The sequence below is a fragment of the Lissotriton vulgaris genome, chromosome 7 (genome assembly GCF_964263255.1).
Source record: "Lissotriton vulgaris chromosome 7, aLisVul1.2, whole genome shotgun sequence".
Taxonomy (NCBI): Eukaryota; Metazoa; Chordata; class Amphibia; order Caudata; family Salamandridae; genus Lissotriton; species Lissotriton vulgaris.
The window spans coordinates 723,963,678-723,991,270 of record NC_141695.1 but is presented as its reverse complement, the minus strand read 5'-3'; the positions used below and the strand labels follow the sequence as shown (position 1 = coordinate 723,991,270).

The window sequence follows — 27,593 nt, the reverse complement described above, 5'->3', positions numbered from 1 at the left end:
TAATTACCTATACGGAATTTATGCGGTAAAGTTCAATAAGAATAACTCAGTCAAAATAAGAAGGCAGAGTCCGTGGTATCTGAGGTTTAAAAGGGGTTTTATTCCTTAAAAAGGAATTGGTTCGAAGCAATGGTAGCATGACCCATCGCCATGAGGGTTCAGGGTGGAAATTGCAATGGACATGTACAATGATTTATTAACAGTGGTTCATATATATAGTCATTTCATACAGTAATATTGAATGCAGAAGGCGTAACAGCTGAGAGAAACGAGATAAGAACAGAAATACGTAACAGAAGGCGTGCACTAGGGTGTACACGGAGGTGTGTGCTAGAAACGTCACACAAAGGTGTCATAAGTGGGTGGATCCCTAGAAGGATCCTGCAGAGTCAGCAAGAACATGTGGCAGAGATGCGCGCGCAGCAGTATGACGTATGATTGACGTGTAACTGGAGGGTGAAGGGGACTTGACATTTAGCCCTACATGTGGAGACAGAAGTCTGGAGTGTCAGAACAACCTAATCCCAAATCATATCTGATATCTTGTGTTTGAGGAACTGTATTATCTAGAAGAAAAGGTCTCTTGGGCAGAGGCTATTCCATACTGACTGCTAGTGCGTGCATATGCGACTACGTGTCTACGTGAGATGTGAGGGGCCATGGGCCTACCATGGTAACGGAAGCTATGAATTACTTGCATGGAGACAGTGAGGCCGGGCCCTTTGCTTTGCAGCTGGGAAGGATGTTTTCGTAAACTACTAGACAGGAATGTATTTTTCGAGGAGCGGAGCAGATAACTTGAAGGTTGAATTCGGTCTTGGCAGGAAAGGCAGGCTGAGCCAGGCACCGCGAGCCGCACAGGGAGTAAGTCAAAGGTCAGGAAGCAGCAGGCAGCGGCTTTCAGAGACAGAAGGCAGAAAAAGGCTCGATGGCAGAAATCAGGGCCTAACTCGCCAGAGCTAGAAAACACGAAAGTGCACCACATAAAGACGTTGGCAAGGCACACTTAGAAACGGAATATCTGACCCATTCATGGTGGATTTGAAAGAGGACATGTTGACGTTGGACGCAAATATATTTGCGTCTTCATAGCTAGAAGTGGAGGGATCTTACATGTACTAGAAGCAAGTACATGGAGCCGGTGGGGTCTACGATAGGGGACATAACTAACCAAAAATTCATATTACCTCATTCCCTCCTTGTCCCCTACGAACCCTTCATGATATTTCAATCCTCATTAACCTATCAATCTGTTCATGTAACATCATTTGCTCTTCTTTCTTCTTATGGCGTTTCGAATGGGAACTTGAATGAGGAATACATGATGTGGCGCACAAGCCGCAAATCGCTGGCCCACATTGTAAACATAGGCAGCAACTGAACATTATGAGGAGGCCAATACCTATGAAGGATAGGACTTTCCATCCCCAGGCTGACAGCGTGGTCCAGAACCAACCGGACCAAGTCCAGGTGCCTGGATTCTGGTGTATCAGACTTGCAATCTTGTGAAGACGGGTAATGGCTCTATACACTGATGGCGCATTTTCTGGAATGAAAACACAGCAGCTTGACCCGATGACCTTACAGGCGCCGCCCCTATCGGCCAGAATGACGTCAAGGACGAGACGATTTTGGAGAACAACAATTCGTATAGCAGACTGCTCTTCTGTTAAGTTACTTAGGGCAGAAGTAGCTTCATTTACTACTGCTTCAAGGGTTCTGGTTAATTTTCGTATCAATTTACTATTGGAGACATTACCTAAGTAGGGAAAGAAACCTTTATTAAAATCGGTGTATTGCTCCCATGCCGTTTCAGTATAGTCGACAATCGGGAGATCTCTCTGTGGTCTATTGTGTACTAGATGAGTGTCTCTATGATAATCAGGAGGGGCCAGGAAAACAGGTGGCAGAAGGAATGCAATGTAACAGGTGCCATCCCAATCTGGAGGTAAGCGTATATAGGCTGTATGACCACAAACAAAATAGGAATGACGTGAAGCTCTAAAGGTAGACTTGCCCTTATCACTGAATTTGATCACAGTAGTACATTTACTATGACCTAGGTGTACTGAACCATTCTTTCTGACACATAATTCACCTTTGACTGGAAGCACGGACAGGGCGGGCAGGACTGGTTCTGTTTCGGATTCAACATTCAGAATCATGAGGTTAAGTGTAAAGTTACCTAATCCATATACTTCATTTTCTAGATCAGTTCCTGTCCTTTTGGGGAGACCCTCCTTGTCAGGGAAACAGACTTTATGCAAAACGATGTTCAGGTTTCCCCATACCCAGTTACCCAGGTAAACTATGGAATCAGAATCTAAGGAATTAATTAAACTAAACCATGCCCCACAGGAACCATTATGTGTGAACGGGTACGGAAAAAGAGGCAGAACTCCCTTGTATTTCTGATAGGGAGGGAGTCTGCCACATATCCAACAATTGGTAGCATTGCTGGTCTGATGGGAATGATGTAACATACTAATGAATGTGTTGTTGCGCAGCGCAAGTCTGTAAGAGAGTTCATGTGGGGGTAGTTCACTGAAAGAATGCTCGGCAGTGACGTTTAAGGGAGAATTTGCACGCTTGAATATAGGATAGTATATGTGTAGAAGCACACTCGCAGCAATAATCATAAGGCTTAGAAAGAACATAATCAATGAAGTCACAATACAGTGGCTGCGAAGAGATTTGCAATATTCACGTTTCTTGAGCTGTTTCTGTCTATCTCTCTCTCTGTTGGGGTCTAGGGGATACATGTCAGAAAACACGTCTAACCGATTCACCTAGGGGAGGACTTAAATAATTAAACTGTCTGACTTGCTAGACCTCAGTTTTTCTTTATACTCCTGCTGTGGAGTTTTCTCGATCAGGGGAAGTTTAGAGTCACTAGAATCTGGACAGTCCTTAGAGGGGGAGGGGGAGTCAGTCTCTGGCAATGCACGAAATTTCTTCACGTGGCTCGAGTGGAGCCACCCTTTGCGGCCCTCGATCTTGATTGCAGTCCTCGTCGTGAGAAGAACCAACTTCGGCGCCTGCCACCTGGGCTCCAGCGGACTTTTCCTGTCGAAATTTCTTACAAGTACGACATCGCCTGGAACAACATCATGCGGTTTCACCTCGGTATTGTCGGGAAAGGCTGCAGCAACCTGTGAACGACATGATTGTAGTGCAGACATCAAGGAAGCAAGGTAATCTGTCAACATATTACAATCGACATCAGTAATCTTTCTAGGCAAAGGCGTCCCCCACATATTCGGCGGTCTACCGAAGACCACCTCATACGGGGATAGCCCTTTTCTGGAGTGGGCGACCATTCTCATGTAAAAAAGGGCGACCGGCAAAGCTACGATCCAGTCGACACCCTTCTCTCTACAGATTTTGGCAAGACGAATTTTCAGAGTCTGATTATGGCGTTCCACGAGGCCCGCTGCCTCGGGATGTCGGACACAATGGAACTTCCATTGATAGCCGAGCAGGAGTGATACCTGTTTCATTAACTCGGACGAGAATGGCTGACCGTTGTCTGAGTATACGACACGGGGCAAACCAAATCGAGGGAAGAATTCACGAACCAGCTGCTTGGCAGTGGTCGGGGCAGTGTAATCTGGGACTGGATATGCTTCTGTCCAACGGGAAAGTGCACAAACAACTACGAGGACATATTTGAAACCTCGACAACGTTCCATCTGAATATAATCCATCTGGAGGACTTCAAAAGGGTGATCAGGAGGATGAAAACCACCTTGCTCTACAGGAACGCCTTTACCTGGGTTGAACTGACAACAGATCATGCAAGTGCGCACTTTCTGCTTGGCTGCTGCTCGTAAGTGTTTATTGAACCAGAGATGTTGAATACTGTCTAACATGGCTTTTTCTCCTAAATGTGCTGGACTGTGTACGGTATTAATGATAACTTGAACCATAGAGTCGGGGAGAAACCATGTGGATTTTCCCTTCGTCATCCATCCTTGATCTGTCTGGGTCCCTCCTAGTTCAGTCCATTTCTTGATTTCGTCTGGTGTAGCATGTGTCTGTATGTCAATTACATCCAGGGAGGGATCCTTAACTGTCATGCAATGTGTCGGTGTCGCGACTATTGTCTTTGTCAGGTCAGTGGTGTGAATCTGATTCTGAGCTGTATGTTTTGCGGTTCGGTCTGCCAGGTCATTACCCTGGGAAATAGTATCTGTAACTTTTGTATGTGCCTTACATTTCATGATGGATATTGCGGTAGGCAGATGTATTGCGTCTAATAGAGTTTGAATGAGGGGGCCGTGTTGAATTTTGGCACCGTGAGAAGTCAAAAAACCTCTCTCTCGCCAGAGGACACCGAAGTCGTGTACGACTCCGAATGCATAACGGGAATCTGTGTATATGTTAACTTTCTTGTTCTTTGCTTAGATACAGGCTTGGGTCAGAGCGATGAGCTCTGCTGCTTGTGCTGACAGGATGTCAATACAGTTTGTTTCTATGACTTCAGTTTCTGTTGTGACTGCGTAGGCGGCCACTAATTCTCCTGTACTTGTTCTCATGCATGAACCATCCACATAAAGTGTCAGGTCTGGATCTGGTAATGCGGTGTCTGTCAAGTCTTGTCTGGGTTTCGTCGTTATAGTGATGACTTAAATGCAATCATGTGCCAATGGGTCTGTTTCAGTTAATGGCAAAAGTGTAGCAGGATTCAATGTATTACAACGTCGAATTTCTATGTGTGGCTGAAATAATGTCAATTCATAACCTGTCAATCTTGCTATAGTCAAGTGTTGAGTCTGTGTTCGATTTAAAAGAACTTCCACGGAGTGTGGAACTTGTACTGTCAATGGATGTCCTAACACTATTGAATCACTTTGTCTGATTGCTAGAGCTGTTGCTGCAACTGATTTCAAGCACGCAGGCAGAGCCTGGGCTACTGGATCCAATGTACTAGAAAAGTAAGCACACGGTTTGTGTGAACCTGCTTGATCCTGCGTGAGTACCGATAATGCAGTACCTTCACGTTCTGTGACAAAAAGTGTAAAAGGCTTACTGTAACATGGTGTCGCTAAAACTGGTGCTTGACATAAGGCTTTCTTTAAGTCATCAAAAGCTTGTGTATGTTCCTGAGTCCAAGGAAGGACAGTCGAAGACGCTGCCTCCTGAGTTGTTAACTGAATGAGTGGCTTTGCTAGAAATGCATACTGGGGAATCCATTGTCTGCAGTAAGAAGTGAGGCCTATAAAAGCCCGCACCTCCTTTTGTGTCCTGGGTGGTAACATACTGGCAATTAACTGGATGCGATCGGGCGTTAGCTGTCTCCCCCATTTGGACAGCAAGTGGCCTAAGTAAACAACTTGCTGAACACAGAATTGCAGCTTCGAAGGGGATACTTTGTGCCCCTTGTCAGCCAGGAAATGTAAAACCGTCAGTGACGCTATTTCACATTCAGGTTCACTTCGGGCGGTGATCAGTAGATCATCGACATACTGGAGTAGGGCAGTGTTTTCAGGCATGTGAATACTGTCAAGTTGTCTTTTCAGTGCTTGGCTATAGATGCTGGGGCTTTCTGTGAATCCTTGAGGTGCGCGTGCAAATTTAAAGCTTCGTCCATTTAAACAGAAGCCGAAAAGGTATTGGCTTTCCGGATCAATGGGAACACTAAAGAAGGCGTTCTTCAAGTCAATTACAGTAAAGAACGTTGCTTCAGAATCAATAGCTGTCAATAGAGATGAGATATCTGGGACCACAGGGTACTGCGGTACAATGCATTTATTCAATTCGCGCAAATCAATAACTAATCGGTAAACTGGTGGTACATTGGGATCTGTACGTTTAAGAATTGGAATGATAGGAGAATTACATAAATTCGAGTTGGTTTCTACAACCACTCCTTGTGCAATGAGCTCTTCAATGATTTTCAGTAAAGCCACAACAGCATCGGGGGGTAACTTGTATTGTCGAATTCGTGGTAAAACAACACCTGGCTTGAGTGTGACTCGATACGGTGTAATGTGCATACAACCTACATCAGTGGGGCCTTGCGCCCATAAATGTGCAGGTACATTCTGTAATCGGGGATCAATATCTCGCAACACATAGTGACCTTTAAAGTCACGTAGGAACAACCGTACTCCTTCCGGAGAACAGCAAATAACAGCTCCTAGAGCTTTCAGAGTCTTGATACCTAACAAGTTTTCTGGACATGACTTCGTGAGCAGTAAATCTGTAGTACGTGTTAATGGACCAACTGCAAGGGGAAGTGGTTGTGATACTTCATTAACAATAGGCTTTCCTGAAAAACCAAGGGAAACATTCTGTGAGCCTGAGAGGGGTGCCCCTGGGACTTCGTCATGACTTATCGTTGTTCGGCTTGCCCCTGTATCAATTAAAAACTTTCTGTCTTTCCCCAATACCTGACTGTGTACATAAGGACCCTCTTGATCTACAGGAACCTCAATAAGAGGCAAGCCAACTTCCCTCTCTAGGCTGTTTCATGTATATCGCTGATAATCGGGATAATCAGTCTGGGCATACTGGTACATCTGCTGCGATGCATGTTGAGTTGCAGCAATCGGTTGTGGTTGCGGCACTGCTACTGTCTGTACTGTCTGTTGTGAGGCTTGTATAGGCTGGATATTCTGGGGTACTTGTTGTTGGACCGGTCCTGTCTAGGAGGACGCGGTCTCTCTTTAGTTTTTCCCGTAAGTATATTATGTTTCAAAACTGCACAATCGTTTATATAATGACCTGGCTGTTTACAATAGTTGCATGTCCCCTTAACAGGAGCTGTTGTATTATTAGACTGTGTTGTGCCCTTTTTCTGACCGTCAGCTGGAACTGACTGAGCAACTAACATTTTCATTTTCGTGTCTTTCATGCGTCTCTGTTCGTGTTCGTGTTCCTCCCTAATTCTATTCTGGTGGTACTGTAACATTTGTAACATTTGTGAAGGCGTATTTGCTTGCCATGTGCTCTCAACTTTCTGTACACGATTCTTGACTTGGGGCAGGGAATTTTCGACTAGCTTTGTTACGAAAAGATGTGGATATGACTCGCTACTTGCTTTCAGGCCACTATTAATACCAAAACATTTCTCAAATCGGGAATAAAAGTCGCTAGTGTCTTCATCGGATTTCTGTTTGCAGGCTGAGATTGCATCCCAGTCCTCCTTTTTCGTTGCTAACAAACGTGGCAATACTTGTACTAACAATCCTGGTAATGCTTTAGATTTGTCCCCAAGCCCTGTTCCTGGGGTACCAGTCTTTTCTTCGTCTTCTAATGCAGCCCAATCAATCTTTTGGTCTCCTACCTCCCAATCTTTTTCTTTGAGTTTCTCGTAAATACCGGCAGGCATTAATACTTTTAATATTTTCATAATGTCGGGGTAGGTGTAATCCCCCATGAGTAACATGTCTTTAATTTCGCGATGGAAACCTGCTGGGTCTTTATCGTGACAGGGCACCAATTTCTTCATTTCTAACAGTTCCATTTTCGTTATAGGCGTGTACACAAACACGCGTCTAAAAGTATTATCAGCATTCTGGACCGGATGCACTTCTCGCAAGGGGTTCTGTTTGTCTATGTAATACATTTTTCTGTCTACGGGTGGAGCTGGAACAAAATGTGTACTCAGGAAAGTATTATACCTGTGTCGATGTTCTAGAATTACTTTAATCAAATCAGTACCTAGACCTCTCCATTGCGGCGAGAGTAGTTCTATTAATATATCCGGTAAGGGACCTGGATCAGAATGTTGGCCTGTGAATAACGTAATGAGATGCTGAACCATGTATATACCAGCTAATTTCTGTTCATCAGGGGAAAGGTTTAAAAAGGTCTGCACTAAACCATCATCACTATATTTATCAGGATCGTCAGTCCATTGTACGGCTGACCTGGCCAGTTCTTGTTCATCCATGGAATTGAGTACATGGTACCCCATTCGTTCTTGTAATATTCTATCGGTAGCCTGGAATAGATGTTCGGGGGTCTTTGGATTTGACATGGCAGCTTGAAAGATTCTTTTACTTTCCGGACGTACCGGACGCATTGAATTATTATTATAGGGTCTTCCCTTACCTACATATGCTATCATTTCTCTAGCTGGTAATTGTGATTGTCCTGTTGCCGTTTCTGGCTGTTCCTCCTCCTCCGAGGATTCAACCTTGTCTGAATCTATTTCTGGTTCTGGCTGTCTTCTTTCATGTATTTTTATTACTGCATTTCTGATCCTTCGGTACATGTTTTCTATACAACTCTGTTTATCATGTTTCCCGTCTGCTATATTCTGACCCCATCTATTAAGTGCTTTCATTTCTTCCGGGTTTACACCCGGCCTATCTTGTTCTCTTATTAGGCAGTTTATGAAAAACCGTAATATTTTGGCTTGAGTGTCAACTTACTGGCAAGCCATGGCCTTGCCAATACTTTCAGGGCCTTCCCCCGTTTGGACAAAATGATATGTTCTGTCTAGATGATCAACCATTCCTGGTAGTAACAGTAAAAAGTTGGTAACCCGTCTTAGTCGTACTGATGACAACATCATTCTGTCGTCATTTTTACCGGGTACTGGATCATATCTACAGTCTGAGAGACGTTCTCGAAATATGTCATAATCGGCTGCTTTAGGTGTACGTTGTTGTGCTAAATCCCTATAAGTCAGTCTATGTGCTTGCGGCGGTGTTTGAAAACCTATCGCACCTCCCGAGGTGCCAGGACCAAAAGGGTTTGATGAGTGTATGATCGGAAGAATAGGTGCAGGAAGGGTTGGGGGAACAGGTGCAGGGGGTGGAACGGGAGAGGGAGTTCGTTGCGGAGGTGGGAGTAGATGATTTCGGGGTGGAGTACCATCAGCTGGTAGTGGTTGAGCATGCGGATTTGTATATACGGGAGCTACGTCGTCTAGATAGGAAGAAAGGAATATATCCTTTGGGGTCTTATGATGTACTTTAGTCGGGAGCAAGGGAGGGGGCAGATCCTTCGGTATTTCCGGAGAGGCCTTAGGTAAACCCTCGGCCAGCAAAGGATACATACCATTCATAAGGGTGTTTCGTTGTCGGTCTACTTGTTCTGCTTTTACTCGTATCCCCTCCTCAACTAATACGTTTTCTTGGGCTTTGTCTGAATCTTCCCTACTTTTCTCTGCTTTTCTGAGTGCTTTCTCTGTGCGTCTGTGCGATTCTTTACGCCATAGTTCAATGGCGTCTTTCTGTGACTGTCTGGCTTTCTTTTTCCATAACGCTTCCTCTACTCTCATGATGCACTCGGCATCCCATGTCCCCGTTGCGGGCCATCTTTGATTCTCTGCTAAATCCTTAGTATAGTCTACCCACAAATCGAGATATAATACGGCATCTAAGCCGTGCTTGTGGTACATAAAGTGCCCTGGAGTGTCCCTAGGTGGAACAGGCACTGCTTCTTCTAGAATCCCTTTTCTAGTTCCTATCTGTCTTAGTTTGGAGAATAGCGGCATGTTTCAGTCGTACTACTCTGGACTTGATACTTACTTGAATTTGAACACAACTAACACAGAAAACACAATAATGCAGATCGAACAATCACTCATACCACGACATTAAAATAAACTAAAACATTTCAGAGCGGACAATAATGAGTAGAATAAAACTAACTAATTGCATACTGGATATACTGCTAAACAGTATAGATACACTGCTAAACAATGCAGACCGTGGCTGTGTACCCAACCCCGTCTTGACCGGCACAAATTAATGCGCACGTCTAGATGCGTCCCCAGCAACGGTACTCACCGGGAAGCACGGAACAGAAGGCCTCGGAAACTCGACTCTGGACTGGACTCGACTGAACTCGACTCGTGACGTAAGCACTTCGGAACTTCGGAACTGGTGGGCCTCCGGATACCTCGGACTTTGCTCTCTCAGCTAGGCTCTGGTCGGGATCCTCCGCACTCCTCACCGCCTCGTCTGGGTGTCGATCGCAGCCTCAGTCACCTCCGTTGGCCTGAGGGAGATACAGGAAATCCTGCGGGTACGCGTAGTTGTCCGTCAGCGCTGTGGCAGGGGACCGGGCCTGCAACGCACCTCCGGCGCGTGGGGTGGGGGAGGGGTCCCTGTTCGGGCACCAATTATGTGGTAAATTTTAATTACCTATACGGAATTTATGCGGTAAAGTTCAATAAGAATAACTCAGTCAAAATAAGAAGGCAGAGTCCGTGGTATCTGAGGTTTAAAAGGTGTTTTATTCCTTAAAAAGGAATTGGTTCGAACCAATGGTAGCATGACCCATCGCCATGAGGGTTCAGGGTGGAAATTGCAATGGACATGTACAATGATTTATTAACAGTGGTTCATATATATAGTCATTTCATACAGTAATATTGAATGCAGAAGGCGTAACAGCTGAGAGAAACGAGATAAGAACAGAAATACGTAACAGAAGGCGTGCACTAGGGTGTACACGGAGGTGTGTGCTAGAAACGTCAAACAAAGGTGTCATAAGTGGGTGGATCCCTAGAAGGATCCTGCAGAGTCAGCAAGAACATGTGGCAGAGATGCGCGCGCAGCAGTATGACGTATGATTGACGTGTAACTGGAGGGTGAAGGGGACTTGACATTTAGCCCTACATGTGGAGACAGAAGTCTGGAGTGTCAGAACAACCTAATCCCAAATCATATCTGATATCTTGTGTTTGAGGAACTGTATTATCTAGAAGAAAAGGTCTCTTGGGCAGAGGCTATTCCATACTGACTGCTAGTGCGTGCATATGCGACTACGTGTCTACGTGAGATGTGAGGGGCCATGGGCCTACCATGGTAACGGAAGCTATGAATTACTTGCATGGAGACAGTGAGGCCGGGCCCTTTGCTCTGCAGCTGGGAAGGATGTTTTCGTAAACTACTAGACAGGAATGTATTTTTCGAGGAGCGGAGCAGATAACTTGAAGGTTGAATTCGGTCTTGGCAGGAAAGGCAGGCTGAGCCAGGCACCGCGAGCCGCACAGGGAGTAAGTCAAAGGTCAGGAAGCAGCAGGCAGCGGCTTTCAGAGACAGAAGGCAGAAAAAGGCTCAATGGCAGAAATCAGGGCCTAACTCGCCAGAGCTAGAAAACACGAAAGTGCACCACATAAAGACGTTGGCAAGGCACACTTAGAAACGGAATATCTGACCCATTCATGGTGGATTTGAAAGAGGACATGTTGACGTTGGACGCAAATATATTTGCGTCTTCATAGCTAGAAGTGGAGGGATCTTACATGTACTAGAAGCAAGTACATGGAGCCGGTGGGGTCTACGATAGGGGACATAACTAACCAAAAATTCATATTACCTCAATCCTATTATTTTTTCAACTCACTATCTTCCGCTTTCTCTATTATCCACACGAACATATTGACCATGTGATCAGTGATCACAGAAATGTTATCATTTGTTCGGAAATGGTAATTGTTTTCCGCTGGAACACGACCGTCCACAACCCGATCCGATCGTAAACGCAGTATGTTTTTTACCCCCGTCACACGTGACACATCACGTGACCCCCAATGTTTTGAATTTAGCAACGCGGGAACACATCGCTTTCACCGGCGTTCTTTGGAGACACGTACCGGATAGAATTCTTCAACACTTAACCATTCAGGTTAGTTTTACCGCTTGCCGAACATGCTGGAGAGCCTTGTTAGCCAGCTTTGTTTACAGAACCTGACGTATTTTTTCCGTTTACCGATTTCTTCTAGATTTTCAACATTGACTATATACAGGCATGTAAGTGAACGACTGCTACCTACACTCTTACATTCACAATGCATGAGGTTACACAATCTTTCACCTACCTTTTTATAACGGCACAATATGATGGTACATCGGATTTTTGTATGCACATTTACTGTCCATGTTTTTTTACTGCTACTTTGCAAACATTATTATTTTCCATTTTAATGTTGATTTATATCATTGCTTCTAGTGTCTATTCCCTGATGAAGGGCATGCCATTAATGCCCCAAATGCATTGGACATGCTTACGATAATGCTTGATTATGTATGAGGAATATAATCATGATGAAATGTGAATTGAATGGTTAAAAAAGAACATCACGAAAATCAATGAAATAAAAAGAAAGAACTATTAACGAACTTTGAATGGAAGCTGTTTTCTTTCATTAAGGGAACGCAAACAAGTGAGTGCCATACTAGGGATGGGACCAGAGTTCTTCTGGCCTCACATCTTAAATATTGAAACTGACGTCGTTGGACCCTCGACGCCTCCTTATTGAGCACCACAAATATGATCAACTAACCAAACAACAAATAAATCAAACCAAATACAAAATAAGCGGTGCATCAATCCAACCACTATCATACTTCTTAACAGGAAACCAGCTCTACTCAGGCCCTTGGAGATCTCTTCAAGCAAAGGGACATTGCACAAAGCAAAGTCCTTCCCCTCTCCTTGGCAGCAAAGCAACTGCAGGTGAGCGCACAAGTACGCAGCACGACAGTCCTTACTCTTCAGTCTTCAAGCTTTCTCCTTGGCAGAGGTTCCTTCTTGATTCCATGAAGATCTAAAGTTCAGTGGTCTGGGGTCCTGTACTTATACCCCAAAAAGTCTTTGTTCCCTTTGTGCAGGAGGGCTCTGAGTCCAGTCCAAACCAGTTCTGGAGCACTCTGTTTACATTACTCCTTCTTTCCTTTCACAGTGCAGAGCAGAAACATCTGACGTCCCACAGGAGGTGGAGCCAGCATTGTGGAGGGGAAGCACAGCCCTGGAGCACTTTGTTGACATGATTCCTTCTCTCCTTTCACAGTGCGGGGCAGAGACATCAGACGCACCACAGGGGGTGGAGCCAGCACTGTGGGGGGGCAGGCACAGTCCTATTCAGGTCCCAGGTGCAACTCCTCCCTTCCATCTAGATGCAGATCTCTCTATTCACCACTGGGCGGGCTCATTCTTTCTCCTGGTATCCCCCAGCCCTGTCACTCACAAGCCAGACAGTCAATTCACAAACAGCCAAAGGCACACAGAAAGGTCAGACAAGAAAGCAGCCACTTTCTAAAAGTGCCGCTTTCAAATACAGGATTTAAAAAACATCCTTCCTAAAAGATGTGTTATTAAATTTTGAGTTCAGGGATACCAGACTTAAATTTTCCATCTTGCTCCTATGGGAAGATATGCAGGTAAACATTATGCACAGCATTCCCCATTATAGCCTATGGGCAAGATAGCCCTCTCAATAGTGAAAAACGAAAATGGCTGTAATTCACTACCAGAGCATGTCACACACACTAGTACATGCTCCACCTTTCATATACACCGCACCCTGCCCAGGGCGGTACCTAGGGCCTTCTATAGGGGTGTTCAATGTGTACAGAAAGGGAAGGGTTAGGCCTGGCCAGTGTGGACATTGGTCAGGGCAGCATGGCAGTTAGCAACTGCACACAGTCACTGCGGTGGCAGGCCTGAGACACCATTTTATGGCTACTCATGTGGGTGGCACAATCAGTGCTGCAGGCCCACTAGTAGCATTTGGATCACCTGCCCTGGCACAGTCAGTGCACTTTACTAGGGACTTCCTGGTAACACAAATATGCCAATCATGGATAACCAATCACAATTACAATGTATACAGAGAGGATATGCACTTTAGCACTGATCATCAGTGGTAAAGTGCCCAGAGTCCTATTGCCAACAACCACAGGTCAGGAAAGACAAGGGAGGAAGAAGCAAAAGACTCGGGGATAACCCTGAAAAAGGGCCATTTCCAATATTAGTTAAAAACATCAAGTGATTTACTAAATACTGAAGTTAATGTCCATATCTTCATCACCTTTACATAAATGCATGTCACAGGAATGAAACCAAAAAGCTTACATCTGTAACAGGACTACTTATTACAGGAATTATGGTATTTTTCAGACAAAGGTCAACTCACTCGATCTAAAACACATGATCATTATTTCTGGCTGATTCTGTGTTTCTTTCTTTTCAATATAAAGAACACTATTATCTACTTTAATGTAAGAAAAACATTGAGTACGGTGTCAGGAAAGGGTATTGAATAAAACGTGAATGAAATTGTGGAAGGATAACCATAAGATTAATGTGCATTTTATCACTAATCCCATTGACTCCCATTGAGCTGGTTTTGTTTTGGTCCTGATCACCAGCGGTTTGTAAATTAATCTACTCAAGGCTGAATTCTCAGCAGGAAGCCATACAACGTAACAGCATTTCGTGTATTTCTATCAGCTGTTTGAGCTGATGGCCAGACTTTAATCGGTGAATGTAACATAATTACCTTCATTTTGTAAAGTTAGATAATATTACACAATAAGACACAAGAGAGAATTCGTGCAATATTCTCCTAATTCGCTGGTAAGAAAACCCAAAGAAATTAAATCAAATCGGTATATAATCTGTTTCAGATTAATCCTACGCTATTCAACCTTTGAGGTTGTGTAAAGATGACTCGAAAGCGTAAGGTAAGTCCAAGTTACTTTATTAAGTAAAACCCTAACACCAGAGGGTGCGTCTGCTCAGATAACGATCCTGCCAAAAACTGTCCACCAACTGTCACCAGAGCCACCGGTACAAATACAGAATGCAGTGACGTCATAAAGAGATAGGGAGGCTCGTGGCAGCAGCTGAAGATTGCGAGGCAGTAACATAGATAAAAGACTTATGCATATAAATAAACACAACACATCTCCTTATCAATAATAAAACAAGAGTACATGTACCTGATGAGGAGGATAAGCAGGGAACAAAACCAGACGCTAAGCACACTCAAAATCTTGTAACTTAGCTGGTGGTTTCACAACCCTACCGTATCTGCTCACCTTGGGTTCATTATACGTAGTGCTGTTTTGAGACCTTACTTCTGCTTCTCCAGATTCATTAGGACAAAAAACTGCATTTCTTGTGCTCTGATCATTGTGCTCACTTTGAGATAGTTCTTCACTCGTGCCACTACCACTGCATTTACAGTCGGGAACGTCGCTAGGAGTGTTCTCCCCACCAGGAATTGCCATGTGTGTTCCCTGTGAGAAGAAACCCCCACCGGCATCCCCATCCAGAATCCACTCGTAGTCTCGAGAAGAAGAAGCACCGCTGTTGTCATTGGTGATAAGGGAGGGCGAGACCCCCACCCCCTTCCTACACACTGATAATGATGAAAAATGCTCGTGGCAGCAGCTGAAGATCGTGAGGCAGTCACTTAGATAAAAGACTTATGCATATAAATAAACACAACAGGTTGTTATTTATCTGAATGTATTACAATGCAAATAGTTGAAGTGACACTGCGCATATCTGGCTTTTTGGCCTTCACGTTATCATATTCTCCACCACTTTCCTATTGATTACGACCTTAGCAGTCAGGGTGGGCCAAGTTGGGTAGTATAAAGGCTCACAACTCTATAGAACTGCTTTTGAAAGTATGGGCAATAATGTGCTGTGCTTAACTATTGACAACATGAAAAAAATATTAGGGGCAACTGATCGCGAAGTCTGGTCTCAGTAGTCCACTACCCAAAAGCCATCTAACCCATTGAAAAAAATATGCCCCAAGGCAGGTGGCTACCTGCTCACTCACCTCCAATGCCTACATGGTCACACATACCTTTTCAAGTGCCACACCTACACGACCATTAGTACCGATGTGGCTGTTTTTCTCAGCACCTACTAGTGATTTGAGGAGGTGCTGCACTACAGTCATTCTTTTTGCGTTTATTGCTTCAGGATGACCTTCCCTTGGACGTCCAGGTAAAGGAAATAGAAATGATTCTTTGCTATGCATGCACAGGCATGAAACATAGGGAAAACTGGTCACTCTTCATAGCTAAAGTATGTGTCACTATCATCAACTATACTTGCGTAGCAAAAGCTTTGCACACCCATGCTCAGCAGGAGTCACAGAAAAGATAGACATTATTGATAGTCTAAACTAAGAAGATAGTCCCATATCCCCATAAAATAAATCCAGAGCCCTTAGCTAACCATAATAAATGTTCCTTGCTGCACCCTTAATGAAGCAGATGCAATTACAAATGTTGTAAATCATATTCCACATGGGATTACATATCACAGGAACCTTATTGGTTTGACTGAAATTAATAATAATGTAGTGCTTTATGTGTTATTTATTAGTATAAATATTTTGCAGTGATTGCCATTGCATGAGGTGAGCCATTATGGTTTGCATGGCATGGCTGTTGTGTGCATAATGATTTGAGCTGAGATGAAATGTTCCCTGGGCCCAAACCTCTGCAGGTGACCAAGTACTGCGGTGCACAACCTCCTGCCAGACCCTGCATCCAAACCTCTGCATGGAGCCAGTGGTTGGCCAGGTGGACGCTCCTTTGGCTGGTCCAGCAGCTAAGGCTCAGCGGGCAGACAACTCTGACTGTTCCTGGCCTTCAGCCGTGCGCTGAGCGGTGTAGGCCACAGGGTCTGGCAGCCAGTCAAACCCTGCTCTCAATCCTCTATAGGTTGCCAACATCCATATCGCACACCCTTTGTGCGCGGGGTGGGATTCCTCAATACCCTGCAACCAGCACTCTGCAGGTGGCCACCACCATCAGTGAATAGCTTTTGGTCGTGCACAGAGGGGTTGGCCATAGAGCTTGACCACCAAACCTTGCACAGACAGACAGCTCACAATGCTCAAAGCCTTTGCCCACTGCTAAGTTTGGTGTAATTCAGTTCAGCTGTGTTTTCTGTATCAAGGAGCAAAGAAAGATGTAGGAGTTGAAAAGGAAATATCACTTTTGGGACCAACTCTATTTTTAGGCTCAACATGGGATATCTGTACGAAACTTGAAAAAACAAAGGTTATAAGGACATTATAGTTAAGTGAAAATGTCTGTTAAAATATACCAATTTAAACAAATAAATCCATTGAAATTCTCATGTGTAATATATGTATACATAAACCTATGCATCTATTGTTTATAGAATCGTCTACAAAATATATCAGACATCATACTCTGGGGGTGGGGAGTCTGGTGTGATAATGGCATACCGGGTACCCAGAGCACTAACTCTGCATGTTATTGCAGTTCCTGGGAGGTGCAATGTTTAAATGAAGAAGCCAGGTATTCATTGAATCCCAACCTTTTTGACTGTGTCAACTCCAAAATGCTTAAAAAGACTATAGAAGAGCAACTATGTGCATATTTAAAATATATCTGTCTTTGTTTTTAGTTGTGTTTCTCAATAAGTATGCTTGCTAACCCCCAAGTGGTGCTCCTGGATGAACCTTCAACTGGGCTGGATCCAAAAGGCCAGCAGAGAGTGTGGTGAGTTATATGAAGAGACTTTGAGACCATGGAGGCATGTTAAAGGTTTAGGTCGAGTTGGAGAGGAACATACCTCTCTAGTTGATACCTTTTCTTTGATCTGTGTATGTCTCACTATTGAGGAGGTGCACTATGCCAAAAATATTATTGATAATGCATATATTGCATAGATTTAATGAATAGATGTATTGAAAATCCCTCTCTAATAGATATTGAATGTGAACTTAGAAAATATTATTGAAAACATACTTTTTCAAATTTCTTGTCAAGTTCTGATATTCACTACTTTTACACATTGGGCTTTTCAAGGTTTCGGATCCTTGAACAATCTTGTGCACAGAACATGCCTTGCTTCCAATACTGGCTACTTCTTTGCCTTGATGGTGACAGTGTGTGCTATTTATCAAATCGGACAGGCTATACTTTCTTGTTCCACTCTACAGGTTTATAATGGGAGACAGACGACACACGTGTTATAGGACAAATGGCTCTAAAATTTCTTCAAAAATTGTGATGTCATCTTATGGTAGGCTTAGTGACAGAGGCCGAGTTTAAAAATGGTGGGGTTTAAATACCTACCTCAAACTGCAACAAGTGACTGAAGTAAGCAAACTAGGGTGAGTCATGGGGTGTTTAAAAAAGTTGTAATAGTGTATTTTCACAAAGTTGGCAAAAAAGCTGACAGTTCGGAAAATGCACACATTAAAATTTCTAATACCTACATGGTGTGCCAAGCATGGCTGATCCTTATGGAGTACTGGATTGTTTAACTCTCCCATAAGAAGAAGTGGAAAATAATTTGAAAACTGTAAATTTTTCCAACAAAATGTCCATAACATTTTCAAAAAGCATCATTTACAAGCAGTTCAAAAATTCAGAGTATAGAATTTCATTTAGCCTATACTTTTTCAAAATGTTCATGGCATTCTTCGTAACTTGTACATTGTAAATGAGAAAGTTAAAGGCAAATCTTGCAGGATCTTATAGCAGTGCTACTGCTCAAGTTATACTTGAATTATGTGTTCAGACAACAATTAAGCCACACTATTCTTATGGACCCACGCATCAGACAGTAAATTGAATTGAATAAATGTATGGTATAATTAATTAAAATCATTACAGAAGTAACAAAAACAGGTCAATGTGCTATCTGCTGCATTAGGAATTTAAAATGTTCTTACAAACAAAGGGCATATATTTAAGAAAGTGGCCAGTTAATTGTGTGGCTATTCAATTTAAGCAGGCTATGGGTGCGTCTCAATATCATCTTATGTTGAGCTTTATGAGGATCGGTGTAAGCCAGATTCTTCTTGAAGCGATCAGGCCTTCACAAGTGCATACTATATGTTTCATCTGCTGTTGCACAAAAGCAACAGGTGGAGTCAGGCTCTTCATACCGTCTACTATAGCAATGGCCTCATAGTAAAATTAAGCCGAACCAAATTCTTATCAGATACCTTTTTGCTTAATGTGTATCATTTACTTTAGATACCTTTGTGTTTTGTGGAATTTGTTGGATGGTTCAACCATACATATGTGCCTGCTTCCATTAGCGCTAGGCCTGTCAACTTAATGAGATAGCAGCTTTGTTTTTTCATCAATTTTCCTGTTTGGAAGTTTTGAAGCCCATTGTTCCATATCTCATCAAACTGCTAGCAGTTCAAAGTTTCACATAGAAACATGCTCCAAGGGGTCATTTAATTGGTTAAGAGTTGCCTCAGCAAAGCTTTTAAAGAGTTTGATGGTGAGTTTCTCATCTTCACACTGTAGGACACAAATGAAGCTTGAAGCTCATATGACTGTTTTGTTATATTTAAACTCCAGTTGCACCTCAGCCTGTAATGTACTATTGGGCAGATGAAAAACTATTTTGTTTGCTCTGCATCATGTTAATCCAGCAATTTAAAGAGCTTTTCAATGAAGGATATCAGTAACAGTGAGCAATAATCTGCGACATCTCACAACATTGATCCTGTGTTTGGCCGCATCAGCTTATTGAATACCTGTATAAAGGTATCTGTTAAGGGCCAACAATGTCCTCTTTGGTGCTGCTTGTTGGGTTGTATAGCCTCCTCCGCACTTTGAACCAGACACCAAGATATTTATATCTATTAGTTCTATCCAGGTTTGTTCCGTCCAGACCCAGGAACCTTTTTTGATCACATTGTGGCCAAAAATCACTACCTTCGTTTTACTTTTGTTTATCCCCAGGTCCAGTTTGCTTTTGTGGCAATACTGATTCTGTCATTAAAGATCTCTGTAGTTCAGGAGAGGTCTATTCCATTATGATGTGTTGTCTGCATATTGCGGGAAGTTTACCTTGTGGCGCTCAATTATGGGGAAAAGGGGCTTTAGGAGAGGAACCGCAAGGGTAAATCGGAGTTAAATAATGACAGTGCTAAAATGTAGGCTTGTTGAGGCCTTTTTGTGTAGATATTCACTGACATAATTAGATGTGAAGATAGCCTTGTTTAAACCTGTGTGTCTGTTACCCGTGCTCATAATAGCTTTGAGGAGCATTGTGTGGATGATCTAGTTTTCCAACTGGCTCCATAGCTTTCTGCTACCAGGTGGTCAAAAGTTTTTGAGAAGTCTATAAAAGCTGCATATAGCAGAGTAAATTAGGAGTGATAGATTAAGTAGGTTAGCCTTGATGCTACATCCTTTATAGAAACCTGTTTGGATCAGGGAGATTAACCCTTTGTTACCAGCCCAATTTGCCAAATCATTATGTAAGAGTTTGGCAAATGACTTGCCCTCTATATTGTGTGGTGCTATCTTGCGGAAATTTGTTGGGTAAGAGAAATTGCCCTTTTTATGTACAGCAATGTGTACCACAGAGTGGTAGTGATAATACAATGGAAGATGTTATCTAGATAGATTTTAAAATGCCTTCATATGAGTCAGACAATATGAGCTATTACAAATATGTATTCTCCCACAAAAATACTACATGAAAAATGTCTTCTGGAAGGATTGTCACTCAAATATCAGCTTTCAGTATAATTTTAATAATGCAGTCAGTTTGACCCCAAAAATTGGAAGTCTCTCTTGCTTATTCCTTATTACATTAAAGACCAACCTAATTTTGCACTAACAACTGTCTTATTTCTCCAATTTCATTCCAATAGCACATACATATATGCCAAAGAAAACACTACACTCCAAGAAGGGAGATCTGGGATTTTGATTAAGTTAAACATTCATATAGGTCATTCATGCCTTTTCCAATTACAAAGATATGCAACTTTATTACGCTTTATAACACTTATAGACCGAAATTTCTTTGATGAATATATTCATTTAGAAAAAACATTCTAAATAAATTGAATAAATTCAAAGAGAAAATAAACTAGTAATACGTTTTAAAATTATTAATACAGTCTGTCTTTCAATGTTCAGGAGTGAAATATTGCTTTTAAAACTAAATTTGACAACATTTTTTTAAACAGAATACACATGAACCACACACACAGTCCAAAACAGAAATGACTCGAAAAAGCATACTTATTTACGCCAAAAATTAAAGAAAGAAAGGCATATATTTTAGCAAACGTCTTAACAGTACAGTGAGAAAACAATGTATGTGCTCGACGCAGGGATGACCATCATTTAAAAACAAGGTCAAGAGAATGTCATCAGAAAAGGGTTTGTGCCTTTCTATCCTTCACAGTGGGTTGTTATGGCATTCCTCGGGACAAGTCACTTTTTTAATTTAAATTCATTGCGGCATATATTGCATTGATTGGTGATGATTATGTGGTATCCTTGGAGCATCACTTCAGGTTCATAGTGGATCATGTGGGAAAGAAGAGTTTCAATAACCACCACATAGTTTAATTCAAGTAGAACAGAAACAATACAAGGAGTAGAACGTGAGAAGAATGTTGTGTTTCCTATGAACAACAACGCCCTCTGAATAGATAGTTCATCTAAGAACTGTCGTTTTTATTAAAATATATAGAAAAATTATGCCTGCGTTGAGATCTCCAAGAAAGAGGGAACAATGTGTATCTTATCTCAATTGTACCTCTAAAGTTAGATCAAGGAATTGGTTTAAAATCCACCAGATGGGACCCTAAGCACCTGGCTCACATTTCATTATAAAAGGCACAATTTTCAATATTGATAAATATTCTTATTTTTTCAAACAAAAGGAAATCTTTTGCATGAAAAAGCCCTGTTTTTATTGCAAAATAATAGTTTCATTTTCACTAAATTCCATGGTGTCAGCTTGTTATTATATAACTTGTTTAATGTGCTACATGCACATATATACTACTGCCATAGACATATTTTGACTATATTACCATTAAGTACCCGGTTGCCAAACAATTATTTCAAGAATGTCCTTGGATGGACACTATTATGACAGAGATGCCCACATTATGACATAATGGTCACCCCTACGCAAGGATGGGGACATAACATTCTACGGACTTTCCCTTATGCTGTGGAGGACTACCAAAAGTCATGAATAGCCTGAGAAGGCATGGTCAGTGGCACTAGAGAGAGATATGCATAGCAGAAACTATTGTCAAGTTCCCTTTTTAGTGCATATACAGGGGTCTGTAAACACAACTGATGTCCAAAATATTGATTATGGTCTATAGTCATTGCATGGATTACTATGCCTAGACCATGGATAAGTGTTGTTGGTGAATGTAAATATAAACAGGTCTCTCTAGGCCAGCTTAAACTTAGAACACTGTTTAACAAAAAGCTCAGCGTGGTTTCAACTGGTTGTTTGGTCCTAAATGAGGCCTTTAAAACTGTTTTTTTTTTTTTTAGGCGTGCAATTCGAGCTGCTTTTAAGAATAAAGAGCGTGGAGCTATTTTGACCACACATTACATGGAGGAAGCAGAGGCTGTGTGTGATCGGGTGGCCATCATGGTGTCTGGGAACCTTAGGTGAGACATATTATAAAAAAAGGAATGTACATTTAGGACCCTATTGGATGGGCTGATCTGTGGACTCCCATGGTTTATATGCTTTGTTTTTTTATTTATTTTTTATTTTTTATTAGTCCTAATAAAACCATAATATGCTCCAAAATCATGATGAAGTTGCTCTGACCCTTTCAAGTATCTAAAGGTAGTTTGTACCAGCCTGGTCATAACCCCAAAGGGGAGATAGATACCACGTATCTCCAGAACCGCACCTTCGATTACCTCTATGGGCTCCAACCCTAATCTTGTATTATCGATAGACCACTGTGTTCTCTCTTTACAGAGGATAGAAACAGCCCCATCCAGGGGACTCTGTCTAGAGCATATTCTTAATCATTGGACCCAAAAATCATGATAACACCAAAATAAGAAACAATACCAAAAAAGTTTTGCCCTCCACCTATCAGAGTTAGAAAGAGAGGAAAAAACAAAGCCCATTAGAAAAGAACTTTATGTATTACTACCGCCTGCCTCCCCCCATTTATCCCATATTTCCCAGTATTTTGTCTTTTTAGTAAATTCACCAGAGTGATCTAAGGAGGACACCCTCTGAATGGAATGAATCCATTCTTCTTCTGTGGGGGGACAGGGCAAAATCCATTTAATGCAAAGTTCCCTAAGAGCTAATAGTATCAAAGTGAAAAAAAGGGCTTTATGGCTTTTTGTTAATACCCGTCCATCTACCTCCCTTAGGGGTTGCCCAAAAATTATAGACATAGATGTCAATTTTATATCTAGACCCATAATATCTGATATGGTCTTACTCACTTTTTTCCAGTAAGAGTGTATTACCGGCCAGCTCTAGAACACATGGACCTCATTTGCTCAGTCTTCACCACATTTAGGGCACTTCTTAATCTCTCGGTTCCCGATTTTCGATATTTTCTGGGGTGTCCAAAAATCCTTTTGAACAGTGAAAAGGTAGTTCTTTTTTAAAGGTGCAGCATTTTTACAAGACCATAGAGAAGACATAGATACTTGCCCAATATTTTCAAGGTCTTCATCCGGCAGGTCCTTCCTCCACATCTCTGTAAATGAGGCCTGCTCCTTTTCCCCTTTTTGAACAAGTCGCCAATACCACTCTGCCACTTCTTTTATTTTTGTTTGACAAGTGCATATCTTTAGTGCCAAGTTCGAGTTCCCTTTTAGCTCTTTTTTGGAAGATTTTGTCCAGCTTAGCAATTGATAATACTTGAACTTCGAGACCAAATTTCCACAGATCGCGAAAAATGAGGCCAAGAAATAAGTTCCGCCTTAATAGAAGCTGCCCCCAAGTGGTGATCCTGCAACTCCTCAAAGGAGCCGCTAGGGCATCTTCTAAACACAGTGGCATCCCTGGAGAGTCCCAAACTAGGGTAATGTCATTGTAGTAAGGGATTTTTAAAAAGCGTCTTACCTGGGATCAAAGCTTTACTGCAGATAACAAAATCTTCAATTTTACCTTTTTAAAAAAATTTGGGTGGCCAAACTTTAAATGGAAACACCCAGCTTGTTGGGTGAAGTCAGTTGTTAGAGCTTTATAAAGAGGAGAGAAAGTAGAACTTTCCATCATTAATTGCCGAAGATTTTTTAGCTGGAAAGCGCACAGATACAAATACAATTCAGGAGTTGCAATTCCTCCATATTCTTTTCTCTTTCGAAGCTTTTTTAAAGCTATTCTGGGGCTTTTGTTTCCCCGTATGAAGATTGAAAAGAGCCCTTGCACCTTCTTAAACCAACCTTTTGGGAACTCTAAAGGAATGGTGTTAAACAAAAACGTATATTTTGGGAGTATTGATATTTTTAATAAATTAGATTTACCCAAAAAAGAACGAGATAGTGCTCCAAATGATTATAATTGAGAGCTTACTTTCTTTGTCACTTTTTCGAAGTTTACTTGTGCTATTTTGTCGATGTTTTGGACTATCTGGATTCCCAGGTACTTTATTTCCTTTTTTGTGTAAATACTCCTAAAATTCGTGTTCCATTTAATTAATTCTGTTTTTGTTGGTTAAGAAGGTATCCTGACACCTTTCCAAATTTCTCTATCTCTGACCAAATTTCTGTGTATGAAGTTTCTAGATTATCAGTGTAAATGACAAGGTCGTCCGCATACAACCCAATTTTTTTTCCCATCCATTGCATTTGAAGGGGATAATATTCTGGCAAGTTCTTAATTTACAGGCCAGGGGTTTAATATAGATATTAAAAAGTAACGGGGAGAGGGGGTAGCCTTGTCTACTCCCTCTTCCGATTTGTATAGATCTAGTTAGTTTCCCATTAACAAGGATTTTTGCTGAGCGGTTTTTATAGATGGCTTTAATTGCTGTCAGACAAGTTTCACCCAGATCAAAACATTGTATAACTTTGAACAGGAAAAACCAATTGGCCCGGTCAAAAGCTTTGGCAGCATCGAATGTCATCACTGCCAAAGAGGTCTTGTACGTCTGAGCCATATCTATAGCTCTAATGAGGTCTTGTGTTAATTCACTGAGCTGCCTCCCTTTCATAAACCCTTTTTGATCTGGGTGTATAAGCGGGCCTATTACTTTATCCAATCGTTTAGTGATAAACTGTGTAGAGATTTTATGATCACAATTTAAAATATAAATAGGCCTATAGGACTCCCATATTCGTGGATTTTTATTTGGTTTTAAAATAATTGTGATGGTTGCCTCTTCCCATGAAACAGGGGGACTATGACCTTCGATAAAGGAGGAATTAAATAATTGTAGAAGAGTAGTCGCCAATTCTTCTTTTAATATGCTATAAATATCATTGGGGATAGAGTTGGGCAAGCCGCTTTTCCATTCTTTAGAGAACTAATGGCTTGAGTTATTTCTTACACAGATATGGGGCGATTTATTTGTTCTTATTCATTTTGTTGAAGCAAAGGAAGAACTAACTCTGATAGAAATTCATCCATGAGATTTTCATCAATTATCTTCTCTTCTGTATAAAAGTTTTTAAAAAACTGAACAAAGGCCTCCTCAATTTCGGTATCATCTGTAATTATACTGCCAGTATCTAAACATCAGAGATCCTTTATCCAGTTTCTTGTTTGATCAGTTTTTGTTTTCCAAGCGAGGAGCTTACTGCACCCCTCCCCATATTCGTGATGATCTAATTTACTAGCATCACAGTTTTTTTTAATGATGGTTTCTAAGAAATCAGCAAGCTTGTGTTTTGCTGTTGTTAATCTCTTTAAGAAATGTGGGTTCCCATGTTCCCTTTCAAGGCTTTCATGAAGTCTGTATATCTCATTCTCTAACTTTTTGGTCTCCTATTGTATTTTTTTAGCTTGTGAAAAAGATATAGCTATTAACAAGCCCCTCAATAAAGCCTTATAAGTATCCCACACTATTTGGACTGGGGCAGATTTAAGATTAATGTTAAAGAACTCCTTAGTTTCTACTTTTAATTTTTCAATTAAAGTATTTTCTAGTAATAATTCTCGATTGATGGTCCACCTCCGCGGTGTTTGGGCATTACACATTGCTATTTTTAAAATAACTGCGGGGTGGTCTGACATGTTCTCAAGAACATGGCTAACTTGTATGGTATTTCCACTTGCTGCTGCGCCCACTAAAAAAAATCAATTCTTGACCGATGTCCACATTTTTTATTGTGGAACGTAAATTTTCCACCATTTATTTTAGACCTATTGGCCATCTTGCTCCAAATATCTACTAGCCCTATGTCTGACATTAGTTGTCATAAAGTCATTCTCATTTTTTGTGTGTTAAATGCTACTGTGTGTGAGGTAGAATCTTGACTTAGATCTAGGACCAGATTAAAATCACCCCCTAATATTATGAAATCATTGGCTTCAGTTAGGTGGAGAAGTAAAGTATATAGGGAGGCCGGATCTACTACTATTAGAGAAACTCCTCTAATTTTCAGGCTCTATCTCTAACCCGGCTTTTTTATTCCAACAACTCTTATTTGGATGAACTCTTTATCTGCTTTATCAGGACATTAGCTTCTTCTGGATCCTTGAAATTAAACATTTTGCTATTCCACATTACTTTAAGCAAAGCGGGGAAACGTATGTTATCCTCACCCCATAATGCTTGAATTTCCTGGGTATTCTTATCCACTGGCTTTGTTAGATCTTCAAAAGCTACTACCATTGCCCCAACTCTTTCAGAAATAGCATTTATTTTAGATTCAAGAGTCTCACAGACTGTTTGTATTTTTAAGTGGTTATTTTCAGAAATTGCTAACTTATCTCGTATTTCTGTGAGCAGAGTAGTTAGTAACCCCTCAGTGGGAGAGGTAGCTCCCTTATCGCATGCTGTATTTAGAATGCCTAATGAACTTGATTCTTCAGATATACCCCCCTTTCCCAGTAGGGCATTTTTTCCAAGTTGGGCAAGGAAGATGAAGATAACGGACTATTTGCAACTTCATTGGTCTCTTGCAAGAGTAATTCATACCGGTTTTCTAAGGATATTGGATCCATTTCCTTTCTTATCCCCCTATCGTTTATGTTCAGGAGTTTTTGTGAGGGTTATAGGGGTGGTTGTAGATTCAAAGGAATATTTTCATCCGCTGTTGGGTCCAAGTTAACACCTGCCAGGTGATTTAATTCCTTTAGGGGGGACTGTGTGGCCTAAACATTAAAATATGATCTTAGTGTCGGAGTAACTCAAATGTTTCCTAATATATTTTTAGATGCTTTTTTCTGATCTTTTCTAGAGGGGGTTATACCTGGAGTTGCCTTTGGATTCAGGGTGGTGTTAGTAGTTATCACTTCTTTTTGAGATTTTAATTGTATCGCCAACGGTCCTGACAACACCAGGTCTTTATTAATTAATTCAGGGGGAGATTTATTTAACCTCCAAATATCCCTGCTCCTGAGTGTATATCTGTTGACTCTGTTTGTCCCAGTGCACAAGCCCCTGTCCTGTCTCTCCTTCCTCTCCACTCAGCGTTCAAGATTTAACTTAGGCCCCCAGTCTCTCCTCTTCTCCTTACCGGGGTCATTGGAGTACGCCATGCGTTAAGTTCCTCCTTTGAGCTCTCCAGGTCACCTTTTCCCTCGTTTCCCAGTGCTTGAAATCTTATCTCAATAGCCTGGGCAAACTTGTAAAAGGCACCAGTCTGCCTAGAAAACAAGCTTGGAAACAAAAAAGCGGGCGCCGAATTCCTCTGCAGTCCAACTCTCGCAGCAAAGCCTCTTCTCTGTGCTAGCCGTGCTGCCGCCTCTCCTCCGACTGCCACCTCTGTGAGTTGAGCGCCGAGCTCCGTGAATGCAGAGATCGTCGAGCACAGCAGATCCCCCCACAATGAAGGCTCTGCACCGATTATGAGGAAAAAGACCACACAAAACCGCAAAAATGGAGGTCAGTAGCACCCTACATACCATTTACCCACATAATCCTTCATCCATTCACATTTCTTTTGTAT

The 27,593-nt window shown here is 41.8% G+C and overlaps 1 protein-coding gene across 1 annotated transcript in view; it reads left to right on the top strand.

Annotated features, from left to right (window-relative positions):
* Positions 1-27,593, top strand: part of LOC147702336 (ATP-binding cassette sub-family A member 10-like) — a 1,673,715-nt gene that overhangs the window by 1,505,237 nt on the left and 140,885 nt on the right. Inside the window, exons 34-35 of the mRNA XM_086930968.1 lie at positions 17,158-17,252; positions 22,044-22,163. Coding sequence (XP_086787094.1) covers positions 17,158-17,252; positions 22,044-22,163 — 215 coding nt within the window. The remainder of the gene's footprint in view (positions 1-17,157; positions 17,253-22,043; positions 22,164-27,593) is intronic.